General features: G+C 42.1%; 1 protein-coding gene across 2 annotated transcripts in view; it reads left to right on the top strand.

Moving 5' to 3' along the window:
- LOC121625548 (ELKS/Rab6-interacting/CAST family member 1-like) overlaps positions 1–21,788 on the top strand; it is a 132,843-nt gene that overhangs the window by 45,606 nt on the left and 65,449 nt on the right. For both annotated transcript variants that reach the window (XM_041963670.1, XM_041963669.1), the window contains 3 exons: positions 1,737–1,930; positions 16,098–16,233; positions 18,519–18,650. In XM_041963670.1, the coding sequence (XP_041819604.1) occupies positions 1,737–1,930; positions 16,098–16,233; positions 18,519–18,650 (462 nt within the window). The remainder of the gene's footprint in view (positions 1–1,736; positions 1,931–16,097; positions 16,234–18,518; positions 18,651–21,788) is intronic.

Raw genomic sequence — 21,788 nt, 5'->3', positions numbered from 1 at the left:
GTTAGAACGAATGACTTTTGGTTGAAAATTAGTCTACTTTTGTGCTTTTATTTTTGGCTTGAAGTGTATGAAATAACATATTATAGAAGCATGGGAATGAGATGGTTTGGCACCCGTCTGGTTCTAGATGTAGACCAAAACAGGTGGTCTCAAATGATTCTATTTTTAAGCTTATTGATAGACGTGATAGATGGACAACATCAATTATTTGAGCTCAGTGGTGAAAAAATACGTACAGTTCAGACAGAAACACAAACTTACACAAAAAGAGGATTTTTAACTAAATAACCCCTCGTCTCCTTCTCCCCTTCCTTGTTTTCCCTTAACTGTTTTCCAAGATGACTGGCTGTGTCAGCGTGTGTGCATGTGTGTGAGCGTGTGTGTGTATGCGCACGCATGTGACTGTGTTTGCATATCACATATTCTCTCCCACACAGCAGCCCATAAAAATGGTGTGTGTGTGACGGCTTGCTGACAGTCTTACAGTCATTTTCACAGAGTGGAGAAGACAGCAGCACCACCACACCCTGAATGTGTATGTATGTCTGTGTGTGTGTGTGTGTGCGTGCGTGCGTGTGTGCGTGCGTGTGTGTGTGCGTGTGTGTGTGTGTGGAGGTGTCAGTGGATCTCTGGTGTTTCTCTCGTCAGACTTTATTTCTTAGTCTCTTTCTGTTACCACTGATGGAAAAAAGACTTGTGTGTGAACTGATTGACACTGTGCATGTGACATTGTGTGTGATGTTTTTCTTTCTTATTTGTCTTTCTCTCTCTCCCCTCCACCCAGATCTTCTTATAATATCGTCAGGCACCCAAACATTCCCCCTCCACATAAAGATCTGTAGAAACTGTTGAGCGCTTCCAAAACTAATAGGGTTTATGTATTGTGCCACCAAGGCGTGTGCACGCACACACACAAAGTTAATCCGTCCCAAGAGCAACATTTGCTTCTGGGAAACACACACAGCTGTTCTAACCTCTACGCTGGTTATAACTTGTTTTTTCATTTGTTTTTGTTTTGTTTTATTTCATTTGTTTCTTTCCTCGTTTTCGGCATCTTCTGTGTAGCTTAGCAGAGCAGCGGGAAGAAGAAAGAAAGTGCAGCTCAGTTTTATTTGCTTTTTACTTGAATCAACAGCCCACTAAACATCAGCATGTTAGCATCGCCATTGAGAGCATGTTAGCATGCTGATGGCAACATTTAGCTCAAAATGTCAGCCTTGCAGAGATGCTAGCACGGCTTTAGATTTCATCATGATCATCATCATCACCCCACCTTTAATACTTGCAAACACAAACAGAGGAGCACTAGATCTGCTGCACGTTTCAAGCAATCTTGGTGTGTATTAGCCAAGCTTGATGTTGCTCCAGTTAATTACTTTTGGTTTTATCACCGCTAGTAGGGCCTGATTATTTTAAAGCGTTACACAATCTACCTGATGATTTGATTATAATATCTCTAAAGTAAAGCTCTGGCGAAGAAAAATATACAAATCTTGTATCTGGTCCCTAAAAGACTGGTGTGTGATTATCATTTTATCAACCAAAAACCAATTATAAACCAATTATACTCTTAAACAGTTTGTCACGTTCATCTAGTCCATCCAGCCCATCCTCAACACACATGTTGTTATTGGCATATCCTTTTTAATTTGACCTTATTGCTTCCATCAAATGGTGGTCACCTCATTTTGAAAGCTAACTCTCGGTTTATTTGTAATAATTAATTTCTCTTCCAGGCTCAGAGTGCAGCGGCAGATTCCCAGGCCAGCACTGAACTCTCCGAACGCATCTCCTGCCTGGAGCAGGAAGTGGCCCAGCACAAAGAGGATGCTGGGAAGGCCCAGTCCGAGGTGGAACGGCTCCTGGAGATCCTGAGGGAGATGGAGAATGAGAAGAATGACAAGGAGAAAAAGATCCACGAGTTGGAGAGGTGAGAGATGAGGATAAAGAGATGCGATGACAAAAGGTGGTGAACTTGAAAAGAAAATTCAGAGAACTTTGAAAACATTACTGCATCTTCTTCTTTCCTAAATCAGTAGAAAGCAACTAAGACTGTCTTTACTTGTTGAACGGATTGCTGAATTTTAGATTGGAATCCACTTTCTATACAGTTCAAGATACATACTGTTGGAGTCTCTGCTAATCCTCCCTGCAGTACTAATCCACTAGTTTTCCCTTTTTCTCACCCCATCCTCTCCCTTCTTTCTCCCCCTTTTCTCCCTCCATCCCGGCTTTATGTTTTCCATCATCTTCACCTTATTCACCTGTGTGTGCATAATATATACGCATTCATATGATTCTGCATCTGTGTGAGTGCATTTGTTTGTTTGTGTGTGTGTGTGTGTGTGTGTGCGTGCGCCCCCATCACACCCCAGAAACCCCTCTGCTTCTCATCTGTGGCGTTCTCAGCAGTCGCGAAAACAGGCCCCTCCCCCTGCTGCCTCTCAGCAGCCAATGGGGGGGCTGGTGTGGGACTACCTGGGCACGTGAGTGGCTGGTGGCCCCGTCAGATGCACGACAAAACTCACCTTGCTTGTCGGAGGACGGGATATGAGAGCACTCTGAAAGCAGCCAGTCCCATGTGGAAAAGTTATGTGGCATTAAATGTTTCCTAATTGCCCCCATTGGGAATTGAACCTCTAACTACCACAGGACCACAGGCAGATTCATATAGTACTGCCACATAGGTCAAAGGCTCTTCCAGTGAGAGTAAAATGGAAGATGTTGAAAATGTTATAATTTTTCTAGCAAAAACACCAGAAATGAGCTTTTCCAGCCTCTCAAGTCACCTGCAGCGCTGGGACACAGTGTTGATATTTTTTCTGTTTTCTGGCATTTTAAAAGTGATTTATTAAAAAATTGAGAAAAAATCATCAGACTAATTGATAATAATTGCTAATTGCAGCACTAAAACTTTTTTTGCTGATAGTTTATCACATTAAAAGACAATAAAAAGAGAGATTTCTCATGTTTGCAAGCCTTTTCCACATGGGACAAAGCTGAGTATGTTCACTAATAATCACCATGAAAGAGTTGCAGCATTTATTGAATGTCCACCAAATCTCTCTAATACGGTTTATTTGGACTGTCTGCAGATTGGAAAAAAAAAAATCCCCCTGAAGTGCAGTTACCGACACCAGATGTACTCTTACACATCTGCGCATCAGCAGAAGTTTTTGTCGTCTGTTGTACTGCAGTATGACAAACCAAACTGCTCCCAAAAGTTTGCAAAATGAGGGCACAGTTTGGCACCAGAGTCTCTGCTGTGCAGCCTGAAACCCTTTGAGCCTCTGCTCCTGTCAATGATGCAATTCTTTCATTTAGTGGCTCTGTTTTCACACTTCACTTTTGTTTTACTTTCAGCCGAGGATGCCTGACTCGCAGAGTTTAACACACTCTTTTCCTTTCATTAGGAGTCTGGACAGTTCACCCTTTTTTTTTTTAGTTTCTTTCATGCTAGTAGGGATGGTTTGTCTGTTTTTGAAATACTGTTCTACCTGTAACTTTGGCTTAACCTGTCTGTCTCTAACTAGTCTTAATCTGTCTACACTATATCGGATTAACTGTCTGCCCGCATGCCCGCCTATGTGTTTACCAGTCTCCTTCAATATATGTTTCATTGTGGTTTTCTGTTGTTCTACCTGTGTGTCCGATCATGAGTATTTCTGTACGAAGCCTCAGGAGTAAGTCGGTTAAATAATAAGGTCAGAGAGACATTTTGCAAGGGTTGAGCTGGGTTATATATTCGGAAGAGCGGTGACAGTAAAGTTTGTCTTCAAGGGCGAGACAGATCAGAGCTGTCTGTGGTTATGAAAACCGGTCCGTCTGTCTGTCCGTATGCTTCTGGACCTCTTTGATTTCTGAACTATCACATGCTTTCTGTCTGCACCTTCTCTCTTTAATCTTTTCCTCCAGTTTCTTCCTTGGACGTGATCTCTACACACTCCAACTCCAACCTCCTCTCTGTCTCTCTCTCTTTCTGTCTGTGTGTTTAGTAGTTTGACTGTAAGACTAATGGCTGCTAATGATTTTGGGGAGATTCAGGGTTTCCTCCCTGTGTCTTCGTCTGGCCAGTAGAAATACTAGACTATTAATAATTCAGCACCTGCTGACTTCAAACTGCTGGGTTTTAACTGTGTGTGTGTTATTTAGTCTGCCAGTGCCCACAGATGCAGATTTACAGCGGTACTAGTTTTGCGGATAACATTGTAATGTAACTTTATAACCATTTAAAATTGCAGATGGTTGAGCCCTTAAGCCATTACATCATATGTATTTGAGAGATCCTCCCTGTGGATTACCATAAAATAAATGCTTCTCTGCAACTGATACTTAATATCTGAACTTTGTGGGCTGCTCTTAGGAAACTGGGAAGGTATTATGTCTAGGCTAAATCTAGGTATGTTTGAGAACAGTATCTTGTAATACTAAAAGATTAAGTAGATTTTCATGAGGAAATTCAACTTCCTCCTTTTACACACTGGCACACACACAGTCATTACTGTGAAGTGAGTGGTTTGTAGAGGTTATATTCGAGAGTGTAAGGACGTATGATACTTTTTACATCCTCACATTTCGTGGTTTTATTTAGCTGTTAGATGGATGATGAGGGAAACTATCCTTGGCAAACTGCAGGCTGTGGCTAAGTGTTGACATGGTGAAACAGTCATAAAAAGGGCAGAACTGACTGTTAGCTAGCCGCACCCGCGTGCCTTTTCAAGCTCAAACATAATGCAGCTAACAATGATAACTGTGGCAGATTTACCACACATGATAGGTCCTTGGTTTCTGGAAAACATAGTCCAAAGCAGGCACCTCATTTCTAGCTGACAGTCGGGGAATTTTTCCAGCTGAAATGACAGATTTCAGTCAGCTGTAATTAAGCTAATGTTGGCTCCATAAGATGCTTGAAAACACAGCATCCAGCTGACTAAGTTGCCATCATTTAAACTCAAATCTAAGAAATCAAAAATCTAAAATTAGACTGTTTTCATACTTTGCTGTAGGTACTAGGCTAAGCTAGTTAGCTGGACACGCCAGCAATTGCAGCTTACATTGGAACAGACAAACATACTGTTTAGTACTTGTCGTACACGTTTGCTCTTGTGCTTTTGGTTCTGGAAAGGCTAAAGAAATTTGAAACTGTTTTTTTAAATGAATTTGTTTATTGTAGCACCCCAGTTCTTTTTAAATACAGAGTGGTGCTCTTTGGCATGTGGAAGAATCCAAATGTTGACAGGGTTGCCGTGTCTGATTACAGTTTCTAAGGTAGCCTATGATTAAACAATCACTGTTTGGGGAAGGGGTTTAGTGAGCGGGATATTGGTATGATCTTTATTTTTCCTTTTGGGTTCTTCCTGCTGCCTCAAAAACTACTGTTAAGTTGCCATTTTAAGACAACTGCTCTTTTACTGGCTGTACAGATGTTTGTTAGTGTAAAAACATTAAGCACAGTGGTTTGGAAAGCTGTGGATTAACAAGCATTCCCTGTTGAAGATTAGAACAATATATTCAGCAACTAGGCATATGTTGAACCCGCAAGCACTGACCCTGTAACATTAAGTGTACTAACACTGACTTTATCCCAGGGCTACCTAACCCTGCTGTGAATTATAAGACTTAGCCTCGAGCTAACAGGTACATCAGAGGAGGATACATTCGCCTTTGGCCAACTCGTAGCTTGGCACCGAGGCTAACCCAGGGCTACGAGCAAGCAGCAGGAACATTACTAATGAAAAGATCAGATGTGGGTTAAACATGGGTAAAAAATCAACCCTCCCTCTTTCCCCTCTAGTTTAAATCCAGCTGTAATGGTACCAGGTTATTTATTTCAGTAACTAGGATGGTAATTGGAGCAGACTGAGTGACTTCACACTGAGGGGAAATGGAGCCGAAAATCTGCCCTGATGGCCAAAATAAAGGATTTGGACGGAAGAGTGGAAAACAGAGAGCAAGAGGGAAAGACAGAGGAAAGGGGAAAGGAAGGTGTGGTGGTGGAGGGAGAAAAACAGCGAGACAGAAATGAAATAACGGGTGGAGACGTAGAGAGAGAGAGAAAAGGAGAACAGAAAATGAAACTGACAGAAAAGACTGCAAAAGGAAGAAATGGAGAGAAAATGAAGGAGGTTTAGAGAGATGTAGAGTATAAACCGGAGTAATGGGAAATTAGAGAAGTTTATTGCGTGTTATATTGTTCTGTAATGGACAATTTGTTTCTGGCACGCCGTCGTTAGCGTGCGTTCCCAGGCATAAGCTCACCCTCGAGTTTTAGCCTCTGCCAGCTCAACCAAACGTATGAGGAGCGACTGTGTCGAATTCTTTTGGGGTCAACCAATTTAGGAAGCGAATTTCATATCTTAGTGATTACATGCCACGTGCCTTTTGGTGGAGACGCAAATCCACGGGCCTCGAAAGAAGTCGTCTGCTGTATCAAAACCACTGAAGAACAAACACACGCTCTCAGCTCATGCTTTGATTGGCTAATTGCTCGCTTTGTATGATTTGCGATCGCAGTTTTGTCCGTAAGTGTGTGTGTGTGTGCCCTTAAATGTTTGTAGAGGTCATGTGAGGTGAGCAGGCCTCTCAAAACCCCCAGTAATGATGCCTGCATTTAACCTGTCTGCGTGACTGTCTGTCTGCCTGCCTAGCTGTTTGCTTGGTCATGCCTGTCTCCCTGTTTATGTGTCTGCCTGCAGTATCTCTATGGTTAATTATGTCTCTCTGGCTGTCTCTCTGTCTCTCATCTGTTACCTCTTTGAATAGTGATCAAGCTGGCTAACCTAGCACTCAACTTGTCTTCCCTCTCACCTTTCCCTCTCCTTCTCTGTCTCTTTTCCCCTTTCTTTTATCTTTACAATGCAACGCTGTCTCCTGCTCTACCCAGTCTTGCCTCAAGGTTAGTACTGCATGCCTATTTTTCTTCTTCCATCACTGTCTCTCTCTCTCTCTCTCTCTCATCGCGCTCTCCTTCATTGTCATACTTCCTGTCCTTGCATCGAGACACTCTCTCATCTCCCTCACTCTGTCATAAACTCTGTTTTTAATCATTCTCGTCATGTCTGTCTGTCTGTCTTTGAAGGAGACACCTTGACTTTCACTCTGCTCTCTCTCTCTGCCACATCACTGCCTCTTTGAAGAGGAAACACTGTTGTTTCTTTCTTGCACCCTCCATTATAGCTCTCTGGTAGTCTTGTCACGATACAAGTTCAAATTTCAGGCTACCACAGCAAACAAGAAAAAATGTTCAAGCAGTGTATTGCCATCATTAACTTGGACAGCTGTGAACTTTTGCTCAGAGTTCGTCTAACTTCTGTTGGTTTGTGTTTGTGGCCTTGTGGCTCTTACAGAGAAATCACTCCATGTTTTGTTCCTTTCACTACTGCAGTTCAGATGCTATTTTAAAATTTTAACCTTTTATGGTCTGTGACTTTATATTTAGGTCCCAAAATTGCCATGAACGTTGCAAATAGACTTAAGTTGTTGTGTGGGTTTAAAGGAATAGTTCAACCTTCTGGAAAATACAGTTATTTGCTTTCTTTCCGAGAGTCACCCGCAAATTCCACCGGGCACGGCTGCAGTGTGGCCGCCAGAACTGATCGCGCCCACTCTAGACAAGGAGCGTGCTTTAGAAGTGGCTCTGCTCCACAGAGAGTAAGGACCTAGTCTATTGATCTGCACAGAGCACATCAAGTCAGGCAGGAAATCAGACACAGAAGTGGCATAGAGAATCCGGTCAATTCCAAAATAAAACACTCTGTGCAGACTCCTGGTTGTATATCAACAATACACACAACTAAAATAGACGAAAAAGGAGCCATGTAGACTTCTTACCCATGGCAGAAGTACAAACAACAAGGAAAAACGGCCAAGTCAACTAAATACTGTATGAGCAAGTCAACAAAATCAGGCAGGTGAAACACTCCACCTCTGAAATGTTCACAGTGGAGAATGAAGCTGTGTGCAGGACAAGATGCCTACAGCTAAGAGGAAAAGACTGGCGCCACTATCATATCTGTATAGTAAATATGTTGCTGGAGGCAGGTGACAAGTAGCTTAGCTTAGCATTAAGACTGTAAACAGCTAGCCTGGCTTGGTCAGCACCTCTAAAGCCCTTTAACCAACACATTATCACCCGTTCTCATCACCATCGAGGTTGCCAGGTGATCAGCTCACACTTCAGGAAGTCGAAGCTCCTCGCCAATAAAAAAGTCTAGAAAATAACATAACACATAACAAAACCACCATTTCTGGTTTAAACAAACGAGATATAAAAGTGTTAATTTGTGATCTTTACATGTGCTGGCAGGTGCATGTTTTATCTTTGGACAGAACCAGAAAGGTAGCTGTCTCCTGCTCCATATTTAACAGACGTACATCATCTTACATGACAAGAAAGTGAATATGTCCTATTATTTCTGTGTACATTATTGCACTGTAAAGCATTGTCCATATCCCCCCCCAAAGAACTCTTTTTTTTGTCTTTTTTGGCCTTTAAATATTCCTCTCTGCTCTCAGGAGGTGACTCTGTAATGAGATTTCAGCATGCAAAAACCCAAACGTCTGAATTTGGTCTTTTCTAACAGACATATCAAAGTCATATTGAGATTTCTCAGACCTACACATTGTGATCGACCACATAATAACCACTTCTCCCTTCTGTTTCCTGCATAAATCTGGTGGTCTGAGTGTTTTGTGCGCTCTGCTCTGCTGTAAAGGTCTCCCCAGTGCCAGCTCCTTCTTTGCTCTTTCTTTCTTTTTCAACTTCCAGAGCCACTGTTCCCCCTGCCGTCCTGTCAGCCTTTTCATCGCTGTTGTTCTGGTGTTTTGTGATTCAACTCTAGAGGGGGAAAAAAAGCAAAAGAAAAAGTTAGCATTGCCTTGCCGTCTGGTAGACGACAGAAGACTTCTTTTTCTTCTTCTGTCCTTTTTTGTGTTTTTTTTCTCGCCTTTTTTCCGGGTTGTTTTGATCTTGGGCTAAGGAACTCCTCATCCACTGCCAAATGTCTGACAGCAAGGTTTCTGTAGCTTAAAAAGGAATTGCATTGTTTCTTCGTGTGTTTGTGTGCCTATGTGTGCATGTGTGTGATCCCTTTGAGGTCCCGTATGACTCTGAGCATTGAGGTGGTGCAGGGATTTGTCAGCTAATGGGTGACAACAAGCAGGCACGCGCACACACACACACACACACACAAACACACACACACACACACACACACACACACAGCCATGCGCATTGTTTCTTTCTGTCCTCCACACACAAACACACATGCAGGAAGGACTTTGCCAGCTAATAGGTAACAACGCTACAGTGGGGATGACTGCTGAGAGTTATCTAATTAAAATACCTGCACAAGCACACACACACACACACACACACACACACACACACACAGTACTGAGGGAAGATGAAAAACAAGCTTTCTGTTTGCAGTTTTATTCGAGAGCATTCAGAAAAAAGACAGATCTCCTGTAAAGCTTAAAGTGGCTGCTCACTTTAAATGATGCTTTCTTATCCTGTTATATTTAGCTTTGGAGAATTATTATATTCACTCTTATGTTTTGTTGCTTCACTTCTTAATTGTTTGATATCTCGCACAGACAGAATGTAAACTCAACCATTTTTTCTCCCTTACGTCTTTTTTTTCTTTACTTCTGACCTTATTTAAACCCAACACGTAGACAAGTATTAAATGGTAACACTTTGCTTTGCCACAAACTGCGCTTGCACATTTGATAAAGGCAATGAAATACAGAATTTGACCATAAAGTATTGTTATGATGCCAAATAAGGACATATTTTATGCTTTACATGTTAAATGGGTTGCACATTAACAAATATATATTCCTTTTCTTGGCCAAAAAATCATTTACAGACAAATAAATACACATTGTGACATGACAGAAGTCCAAATAGACTTATTTCAGATTTAGGTACTGCTGCTTAAATACAATACAAGGACTGCAGTGATTAATCCATCGACGGAGAATTAATTGGCAGCCATTTAACCAATCAATTAATAATTTTTGTCATTATTTAATGCAAAAGTGCTGCACCGATTCCCTTGTTTTAAGCCTCTGAACTGTGAAGATTTGATGCTTTTCTTGTCCTACATGACAGTAAACTGAAAATGGCCAAATAAAGCAAGCTGTGAGAAATCATCATGTTCTGATGTTTCACCAATTAATTGACAAAACAATCAACAAATTAATCAATAATGACAATAGTCATTAGTTGCAGCCCTCAAAGTCATGTTTGTTAAGCTGTTAGAGACAAACAGAGCATTAAGGTTGAATGAATGCTGCTGGATTTCACTGTATGCATGTATCTCACGTGTACAGGTATCAGCGCACAGCAAGTATCGAGACAGAATGATATTCTCGCGTTACTGACTCATCTATAATCTAGAGTTCAGATCAAACAATGAATTTGAGGCTAAAGAACAGTGTTTAATTCAGGGACTTTGTTGTTCTCCATGTTAAACAAAGACGCCGCCAAGATCAACTCCAGCTCTCTGTCACATGCATACACTGTTACTATTATCCAAACACTTTCCGTTTAGTTCTGGTGAGGTCTGAAATGTGGATATATGCCGTAAATGTGATTTATTTTCATAAGGACAGATGCTATTACGTTTCATTCTGTCTGCTGTTTGTGTCATAGTACAGCTAGTTTCCAGTAACCCACACTGTGGAAGTTTGCACACACACACATGGGTCTTAGCTGCCATTCCTCCTTATTTACCTCACAAATTAGCTTCTCTGCTTGGGGATTTTCTACAGCCATTCCGCAAACAACAACATAAGTATTTCTTTCTTTATTCCTCCAAAATGTCCTCCTTGAACTTGTCAGTTTTTCTTCCGCGCCGACACTTTGCGAGACTAAGCCATTATGTTTTTGATCATTTCTTTTTCTTTTTTATGTTTTATAGTTTTTATGGGCTTAGTAAACCAAACCAATATTTCCTGTATTTTCAAAGGAAATACTGGATTCCAAATGGTGAAAAGGAAATCCTTGATGTTAATGTTGGGTGAACTATGTGCAGTAAACATACATGAGGCCCCCGAGCATTTCTGATCAAATATTTATACAGGACTCCAAATGTAATATTAATATTACCTTAATGTGGCTCCCTGAGTATCAGCAGCATGCTAATGAGGGAGGCTGAAATTTTTTAGTTTGGAGACTTTGAGGTTCAGTGAAGTTTATGAGGTTGTGTGTTTATGTTTGTGTGTGTGCATGTGTTTTACTTTTTACAGCTAGTTGCCAGCAGTATTTGCTATTTTTTGTTGTTGTAAGTAGACTAAACTATAAACTAAGTTTTAGTGAAGACTATTCTTTGTTTGTACATTTGCGTCTGTGTGTGTGTGTTTATATGTTGCACATATAAGTGTGTGTATGGTCAGCACATGAGGGTATTTTTGAGGTTTTGCAAAATTCAGGAAGCTCAAAGTGCTTTCAGCAAGTATGTTGGTGTGCGTTTACTGTATGTGCCACCATGTTTGCATGTGGGTATTTCTGTGCCAATGTCAGAAAATGGACACATGTTGTTATGTTACGTGCAGATGCATGCTAATTGTGAATGTGCGTGTGGTCCGGCTGAGAGACTGTAATACAAAGCAGGTTATGTTTGGAACAGTTGACAGCACCGACTGTGTATGTGTGTGCACGTGTCCCCACACTATGAGCACAGTTTTGGTAAATTTGTGCCTTGATGTGGACGCAGACCATGTGTCGGTGAGCGTTTGATTGTGTGTGCACAGACGCGGTTTCACTGCACATTCGTGTGTGTTGTTCACAGCGTCGTGGGCGAAGCGAACTCTCCTGTGATTCCGCCTCCTCCAGCGGTTTCGCAGCAGTTGTTGAAAGCAATTTCAGGAGGAGAGTGAAGGAAGTATTTTACATATTAAAACAGCTTCAAATGGCACTTTGCCTCGACTGAGCCGAGCCATCGAGTTCACCGAGCAACTTCTGCTCCTTAAAGCGACAAGTGAAATCAAGTGTTTCGTTAAACATGTGCAGCTTGGTAACTTAAACTTTTTACTCTATTTATGCCACATATAGTTTCTTAGTAAAGACAGAGAGGGAAATGATGTCTGCTATACAGCAGAATTTGAACCCATGTCGCAGCATCACAGTTACGTAATAATGTGGAAATTATATTTACATGTTGTTATATCCCATGGGGAAATTCTCCTTTCTTGTGCTTTTATACAAGGAGTTCAGAGGTCAAAATCAGCCTTTGTTTTAAATTACAGTCAGCCCAAAGTTTTTACAATTATGCAGGAATAACATACACATAAGTGCCATGTAGCTTTGGTAAGGCACATGATATGAATGTGGAAATTTTGTTCTTCTAAATTTAATGCAACTTGAAGGGAGAAGATATTCCCTCAAGAGATGTAACTGGCATGGCATATTTGACAGAAGATGACAAAGTTGCTGTTGTTAGTATTATGCACTTCATATAATATGTGAATTGACACGTTTCTTATATTTTAAACCCATCTAGAGAGATTAGAGGTCTTTAAAGGCACAAAATACTGTAAATATATTTGTGATTTCCTGAGCACAGATGTTGTTGACACCTGATAACTATCACAATAGCAACTGATAAAAGACACTTATGTGCCACAGATGATTAAGATAAATTACAATCAGATGCAGATGATAAACAATTATTGAGAAGCTAAAAAACGGCAAAATTGACAAACAAAAAAAGTTTTGCGATTGTTTGGAGGAGTCACGGGAAAGGTAAACCACAGGAGATGGAAGTGACAAAAGAGGGAGTGGAGGGAATCAGGGAGAGGAAAGGAGAGACGAAATGATGCATGGTCTGATGAGAATATGTCATCCAAAGGAAAGAGTAATGTTGCATTTAGAGAGGGAGTGAGCGTGCAGAAGACAGAAGGGAAAGAGGAGCGGTGAGGCGAAGTACATTTGTATTCGTGCGCTGGTCTGATGCAAATAAATGATTGCTTTTCATGCAAATAATTATAATGAGACATGCAAAAATAGGGGGATGGGGGGGGCAAAAAATTGGAGGCAAAGAGCAGTGTTGGTTTTGGTGAGCAAGAAATTCCAATGAGAGGAGGAGGAGGCGGAGGAGAATCTGGCTGTGGGCTGATACAAATGCGTGATAGTTACCCATGCAAATGATCTGCGTGCTAAAAAGTGATACATGCAAACAAGATTTGAGCAAAACAAGTGTTTAGCATTAGCACAAGAGGAAAGAGAGGGAGTGTAAGTTGGAACCGAGTATTGATTCAACAGGAAACATTGCAAACTAAAAGTCTATTCCACATACACACTCATACGTACAGTAAATGTAGCATGAAGGGGGGAAACCTCAGAGAGCTAACCAGATGGTTGGAGCTTCCTGGAAATCCTCCAATAGGAACATTCCTGCCTGTTTATGACCTGTTACACTCTCACGCAGGGCGTAGAGCACAAAATTGATCCCAAATATTCAAATTATCCCACATTCAGGGTGCAAGCTTAAATCAGGGCCGAACAAAGGAAACAAAAAAACACGCTCACGCATCGTACTCCATGCTTACTTCATCTGCTTTCCTGTTTAGCATTTGAACCCAATTTGGATGCCACAATGATGCAATGCGTAGGCATTTAAAATGCACGCAAAAACAACACGTGTGCACAGGCAGCGTAACCCACTGGTTATTATGCTGCGAGCTTTGAACGACCAGGTGCTGCAGAGCAGTTTTGGCCCCGTCGTCACATTGCAACTTTTCCTCCAGCTTCCCAGATTTTCTCCGAACGGTTTGGAATTGGGCCCCCTGGACCTTTTAGCAAACACATAGAGGATTTTATTTTACCATCCTCTGCCAATATAATTTCTCAACTTATCTGGCAGTGATACTGATGTAAAAGCCATTTGATGGATTGCTCGCATTACTTTGGGTTAATTTAGCAGGTGCTTTATGGCTTAGATAGACAGAAAAGATGAAAGAGAGAGCATGCTTTAACATATTTAGACACTAGAATACTGTATGTTTATCGCCGGAGAAGTAGTGAAAAAGCAGTGAGAGTAAAATAAGTGAAACAGCATACAGTGAGATCCCAGGATGACAAATGCATGGGTTTACGCTCCGAGCTTTGTGCTGCACAGATAAAGGTCAAAGCTCATGTGACGATTGGAACCTGTTTACACCTTAGGAAACAAAATATGCAGCGTGCGGCTCATAAAAAGGATTTCCCTGGAGTGCATATGCTTCGCTGCCGGTGTGAGACAGAGTTTGCCGCGGATTTCCCATCACCGGAGGTCAGCTCGTTTACTGGCAGCTGCCGCAAAGGACGTGAAGAAAATGGATTTATCTACGAGCCTGTAAAAAGTTATGCTAACAGGAACGCGCACACATGCATAAACATTTGCACAGCGCAGGCGGACGTACTGTGCACATATTTTAAGAAATGCGAACGCACAAACGGCTCACAGAGTGATTTTTATTGAGTTTGATCAACCTCGAACATGTTAGTCAGCAGTTTCGTTTTGTCTTTGTTGGACATGCGCCTACACGTGCATGATTCCACATTCATCGTCTGTGTTTGACTTATCTTTCATCTATGTCATGATTCAGTAGATGCTGTTAAACCTTACAGGCATTAGCTTGGGTTAGTCCACATCTGTGTATGTGTGTGTGTGTGAGAAAGGTATGAACGGTCCTGATCAAGTCAAGATGGCGTGATAGCTGATAGGTCTGTGACAGAACCACAATGGCTTCCAGACAGCTTAAACCGGGATTAAACCCTCTCTCCCCCTCCCGACCCTGCATGAGGAATCGCCCTCTCTCACTTTCTCCCTCTTTTAGCCTTGCTCTCTTTCTCTCCTTCATTCCCCAGATGATGATTTCAACTCTTGCTTCCCGACACCCAGTAATCCCTCCGTGAACAGAGCGTCCCGCTATGGAGAAATCTCAAATGTCATCTAGTCATTAATTCATAGCTTTTTATTGAATTCCCTCACTGATCTTTACATTATATTGGCCCTGAGGGATTTCACTGTGGCATTGTATTGCACAGAATGGTTAATCAGATTGTCTTGCAGTATCATCTTAATGGTAATAACAGACAGTCCTGCATGCGTTTGGTGGTAGAGGGTTCGTCTCTGTATATTAAATGTCATCTGCACTCATGTGACCTGCCGGGAATCGTGAATACAGGTGTAGTTTGGGTGTTGTTACTGTGTGTGTGCATACATGTGGGCCTGATGATTGTATTTAATACTGTTAAAAAGTTTTTATGGCTTTGCTTCTTTTTTTTGGATGTAATAGCATTTCTTGTACTTTTCTTGCATTTATTTGAGGAGAATAAGAGGAAAGAGAGGAGGTCTGACATGGAGCAAAAGTGGGACTGGGAGTGTTGTGCTTATATGATCAGAATCTTATAGAGGCCACCAGGATGCAGTATTTTACTGAGCAAAAATTAAGAGTACTGAGTACTGTGATCATTTTTGGGACATCATCTAAGTGGCAAAATGAATACCCATTTGTCCTTTTTCCTAAAAGCGCTTTCTATTAGATATTAAACGAGGTTATTGAGACAGTTGTTCTTGTTTTGAAAATCTATGTAAATATGAGTCTTGTAATATATTTTTTCAACCAGCTTTCTAATATTAAATGCCAATGATGCAATAAAATCACTGGAGCTCACTGTGCAATTATCCTCTCTTGTAAATACACCACTGCCATGAGCAGCACCTAATTTTCTATGTGCATTTACCATATAATTACTACTAATATCATATCCATTAATATTGTACTTCTTATGTTTTTGTAAACTCCACGCAAACTGGCAAAGGAGTAGTGAAAACAACTACCAGCATGTTTTATAGACATGCAGGAATCTAATTTGTCACAAAAATGGGAAAGTATTCAACTTAAACTTATTAGAGAAGTCAAATCTGTGTTTGTTCTTGTGACACTTGTGTTAATGTCATCAGTTCATCAGACATGATACTGGCACTGGAAGTTGAGATTTTTCAATGTGGCAGGACTCCCGTCTCCAGGGAGTATTTAGAGATACTGTTTAGCGGCTATGTATCGACTTTGACGTTGTGATTTGTGTTTGTGTTTGTGTGCAGGCAGATGAAGGACCAGTCGAAGAAGGTGGCCAACCTGAAACACAAGGAGCAGGTGGAGAAGAGCAGGAACGCCCAGCTGATGGAGGACGCCAAGAAGAGGGAGGACAATCTGAACGAGAGCTCCCAGCAGATTAAGGTAAGGAGGGAGGAAGAAGAGGGAGGGGGACGTTAAAGGAGGGACATGCGAGAGGGTGAGACGGGAAAAGTTTCTCTCCTTCTCCCTGTCCTACCTTGAATATTGTCTGCTATCACAACAATGCTTCATCATAACTTGACAATTGTGACAGGGAGCAGCCTGAGGCAATGTCAAACACACACACACACACACACACACACACACACACACACACGCACACACGCGATGCAGCTCTGTGTGAGAGGGTGTAACTGAGGAGGATGACTGACAGGCAGAGCAGATGGAAGATGGAGAGGAGGGAAATGGACGGAGGAGTGATGGGGAGGAAAGAGGTGAGGAGGAGAGGTGATTAGAGGAGACACAAGGGACCCACACACTCAGCTATGAAGTGAATGCTGTGGGTTTTAAAATGCTTCCTGTGGTGTGAGAGCATCTCCTAATTGTCTGCTGGGGTGTCAAGTGACCACAAGATGAACAGCCATGTGTGGGTTTCTTCACATTTCTTCAGATTTCAGGTTTTCTGTCACCTCTACCTCTAATTTCCTTTTCACCCCTAATCTCCCTTAAACTTCCCCTGACTTCTTCTTCTTTTCTCTATTTCCTCGTCCATCCCTCCTCCCTCTCCTCTTCCAGTAATCGTTAACCTCAGTGGTCTCTCTGATTAGAGGCAGATGAAAACGCTCCGTATGTGTGTGCGTGTGCGAGTAAGCATATGCTGCCTTTGGCTATGATTGATCTCTGGTTTTAGGGAGTTTGGAAGTTGTCATTTATGTGTGTGAGTGCGGTTAGGAGATGAGCTGATAGCTATGTGAGTCACTCAGACTTATGGGACCGCAGCGGTTGCAACCATAAGTAGCCTGTGTGTCAATTGTAAGCCATTCTGCATAGTTTAACCAGCGCTGAAGACTGCAAATGGAATGTGAGTATAATTCAGACCATAAATTTAATTCAATACAATAAGAAGATTTAATCCAATTAAAGTCCAGCTCAGTCTGCATAGTTAGACACCAAGTAATGTTGGATCTGGAGCAGGATTCAGATTCGCAGCACATGTGTTAGAGATGTCCTGGAGGTTTGTTCACGGCCACTGAAATGTCTCATCCTCACCCTCCTGCTCTGTCTCCATCAGTTATTCATTCAGCTTTAATTTAACCAGGAAAGTCAGTTGTCTGGCAAGAGGACAAGTGGCTCTTTATGGGGAAATGGGGGGTGGATGTGGGGGAGGGAGTCGTGATTTTACTTAGAAACAGCTTCATGTGCGATTGGGAATTCCTGACAGTCCTCAGAGGCAGATGGAGATCAGATTGTCTAATTTGTGAGTCTTTTGCAGCTTATTCCAGTCACTGGGAGCAGCAAACTGGAATAAGGAGTGTCCAAAGTTTTCACTCTGGGGACGTGTTCAGCAGGATGTGACAGGGAAGCTGATGTGATAAACAGCCTGTCAGATATGAAGGATGTTAGATCAAGGAAAGTTTTGTACTGTATACGAGTCAGGCATCCGATTCCCTGGCTTGTGCACATTTATATTGAAAGCCTCCCTAAAATAGTGTTTCCAGACGCCGTGATGCATTTGATGACCCTGAGTGAGAAAACTCAAACAGCATCTAGGGCTACATTTGATGATTATGGTCGGTCTATGAAATATCAGAAATTGGTCATCACATTTTCAGAAACCTGAATAGCTTGTTTTATCTCACTAACAGCCCAAAGAGAAACAACCTGCAGAGATATGAAGCACACAAATCCTGACATTTGAGAAGCTGGAACCATCAAATATTTGGTAATTTTTTAGCCATGCTGGCAGCTCCGGGGATGGATTGGAAACTAATTCGGTACAGACATTCATGGTCCCCAGAGGATGAAGCTGACTGACTTTGGTGATCCTCTGATGTTTCCTCTTGCACCACCATGAGGCAAGAGGACCTTTGGTTGAATTGGCGCAGAATTTGGACAGATTTGTTCCCATGAATCGTTCATGTTTCATCTTAAGTCATCAACAGGTCAAAATTTTAATTTAACCATTACATTGGTTTATTGCCAAATACTTGCAAAAGTAACGACATTTACATGAGCCTTAGCTATACTCTTTCTTAAATGCTAATTAGCAAGTGTTGGCATGCTAACACACTATACTTTCATGGTGAACATGCTAAACATGAGCATGTTAACATTAGCATTTAGCTTGACTGCAGAGTGTTGTTCCTGATTAAATGCTTGATTATTCAACTTATTGTCTCAGCGTCGTGTTGTTTGTGCCCTCTTTACATTTTTTACTTTCTCCGTAGGACGCCCTCCGTCAGAAAGAGGAGCGCATTGAGGAGCTGGAGGAGGCGCTGAGGGAAAGCGTTCAGATCACAGCGGAGAGGGAGGTGGTGCTCGCCCAGGAGGAGCAGGCACGCACACAGTCTGAGAAACAGGTACGCTCTCGCTCAGTAGCAAATACACATAAGTGTGTTACTGCATGTCGAAGGAGAGTCCTTAACCCCAACCAGTCAATGTGTAACCCAAACCTTCCTTAAACTCAACCCCTCAGTTATTTATATACACAAGTGTCCTCACTTCAGAGGATGTCCTTCATTTTTCTGTCTTTGTGGGACATTTGAACCGACACACCAGGAAACACACATGAACATCTTTAGGGCAACATAAAAAGTCTCTCTGACATAGCTAAACATTGCTGTGCCAAAAGTGGCTAATGGCAACGGCAACACACATGCCCTGTGCCAACTGAGCTCATTCAGGTGTGGCTCAATGTGTGTGTGTGTGTGTGTGTGTGTGTGTGTGTGTTTGCCCAGGCGCTCCTCATTTAGGGAAGAGGTAAATACATCTATTTAAAGAACAGCTTGTATTTTGTCCTCCTCAGACGGCAACACACAAACAGCTTCTTCTTAAATGGAGCGCAAGCGGATCGCTCCAATTTGTAATCTCTTTTATCTATATTGAGACAGTAGGAAAGCTCGTGGTGGTGTTAAGGGAGGCTCAGAAGGGAAGGGTTTAGTGGATTCAACCTCAGACCAGTGGGAGTGTGTCTTCCCCTGTGTACCAGTGACTTAACGAGGCCATAGAGATGGGAAATGTTCCTCAGAGCCTCGATGGGTTTTGACAAGTGGGAAAAAACAGCGTGGGCTGTGAGGATGAAAACTGCCCTGAGAAAACATGGCCCGCTGTAGCTGTTGGCAAAACGGCTGGACTCCATTGTTATTACTGCCTCTAAATGTTGGCTGTCCTCTCTGGCCTTTACTTACCAGGCTGCTTCTGGACAGACACACAAAGACAGGCCTGCAAACACACGTTTTACAGCTGACACCCTCGCCCATGGTTGATGTTAATGGGTGCCAAAGCAGAATGCGTCCAGATGTAACAGAAAAATGACGAACAAGCTGATAGATGTATTAAAGTGATGGACAGATAGAGGCTAATTTCTCGTCATGGCCATGGAGAATTACGCTCTCGTAGAAAGAAATTTGTCTTGCATTTTGAATGTGGATAGCTGACTCTGGGAATTTAATGCAGCTTTATTGATTTGAACAAGCAGATACAGAATATCAGATCCCTTATGGAGCAATTCCACGTCCAGTGTCACATGCATTTTTTTTACATACACAGTATAGCTTGACAAATGCACCGAATTTAATGTCAAAATATGTCATTCATACAGTTTATAACTGTTGATAAATGAGTTTTGTGATGTGACAGCACTGTGGGTTGTTTAGGTTTAGGTAGAAAAATTACATGGTCAGGTTTAGAGACAGATCATTGGTTAAAAAAGGACTTAAGTCATCATGTTCAACAATAACCACATTATAAAGGTGAGAGAAAACCAACTTATTTCCTTGCATTTGCTTAAATTCTGTCTTTTTCTTGGGAGGACGGACTCATAGAGCTAGTTTCCACCTTAGCCACTTCTCTGCACAAGTAGACCACAGGGGAGGAGAGGGAGTGAACAAAGCGAGTGAGCATGAGAAGCAAATCTTTATTTTCTGTTTGTTTCATGTAGTCTTAAGAAAAGCTGAAATAAATAACCACGAAACACTCACGCTCTGGAGTTTGCAGTCTCCTTTTCCATCTCTGCCGGTCAACTTTCCTTAAATCCACAGTGTGTCACAAACGCTCATTTTTTAATCCATTATTGAACTAATTTGCCTCGTTACTCATGGTTCTGCAGATCCGTTGGCAATGCAAACAAGAATACCCAGAAGGGACTAGTTCTGAAGTTTTGTTCCTGTGGTTTTATAATTCCTGGAAGAACTTGGTCAAAAACGCTGATAAAGTAATAACAAATGGCTTAACTACAGTTCCACAAAACAAAGACACAGTTGCAGAGAGGATTTGAGACCTGGATCAGAGCAAACAGGCCTAAAGCTTTGGGTTTTCACAATAGAAAAGATTGGAACAAGCAAAGGAAAGATGGCAAAAATCACATCCAACTTGTTTATCCTCCTGAAGTTGACTCTGGTTTAATTTGTATACAGTGATTGTGCCAAGCTCTCACATTTGATTTGGCAGCGACGTATTGAAATGCTTCAAAATGTTACAAGTGGCAGCTTTAATTAGACCGAACTGGGGCCATTTAGAGCAGGACGGGGTGCTGGAGAGCGTCTTCCTGTTAGAATGCTTCAGTGAAGGAGGAAGGAGTAGAAACGTCAGCGTGTGGTGAACGAGTGGAGATGGCAGCCAAACGCTCGGCGCAGCCCTCACCCAACATCAACAACACTAACTCAGGCTTTCAGCGCAAGCACACATGCACGTCGTGTGCACGTGGTGCTCGCAGACAGGATAGGAATACACAACATGCAGACACATATTCCTCCCAACACAGGCACACACAAACATGGCGGAAATAAGTGCTAACTGCTATTTAAACAGCACACCGGCGCAGCACAGCATCGCATTCAGCCGGAGCCAGATGGACGCCACTCTGGTTTTCTAACTGGAAACGTGTTCCTATATACGGTAAATTGTAAATAAATATTTTTGTGTTCCCGGTTTACAGCTGCGTCACTGCAATTAGCCTTTCACATAATGATTTATAAAATGATGACAGAGGGAGAGACAATTTCCTCCCTTAATGAGGACGGCCTGTTCAAAGGCACACGTGCTTATTATAGCGTTGGCACACACACACACACACATGCAAATGTGGCCAAACCAGGCACATTTTCACACACACACACACACTTTTAGTGCGCAGAAATATATTGACAACCTGTGTGTGTGTGTGTGTGTGTGTGTGAGGGACTGTCCCATGGATAGTTGACCAAGACCACATGAAAATATACTAAACCTTTTCTGCTAGACATGAGTCACTACTGTATGTGTGATCACTGTAGAAAGGTGTGTGTGTGTGTGTGTGTGCGCCGTGTGTGTGTGTGTGTGTGTGTGTGTGTGTGTGTGTGTGTGAAACAGAGAAATGAGTCAACAGTATGACACACTCCATCTGTCTCTTTGGAGACCAAACTGAAGACAGACGTTCTCTTCTCCAGCTTTCCGTCTTTTATTAACCAGACAGTTTTAATTCTTGAACTCAGTGCACCTTCTTCCTGCTTCCTTCCTCT

The sequence above is a fragment of the Chelmon rostratus genome, chromosome 22 (assembly GCF_017976325.1).
Source record: "Chelmon rostratus isolate fCheRos1 chromosome 22, fCheRos1.pri, whole genome shotgun sequence".
Lineage (NCBI taxonomy): Eukaryota > Metazoa > Chordata > Actinopteri > Chaetodontiformes > Chaetodontidae > Chelmon > Chelmon rostratus.
The sequence above is the reverse complement of the archived record's forward strand: the minus strand, read 5'-3'. Positions and strand labels throughout refer to the sequence as shown.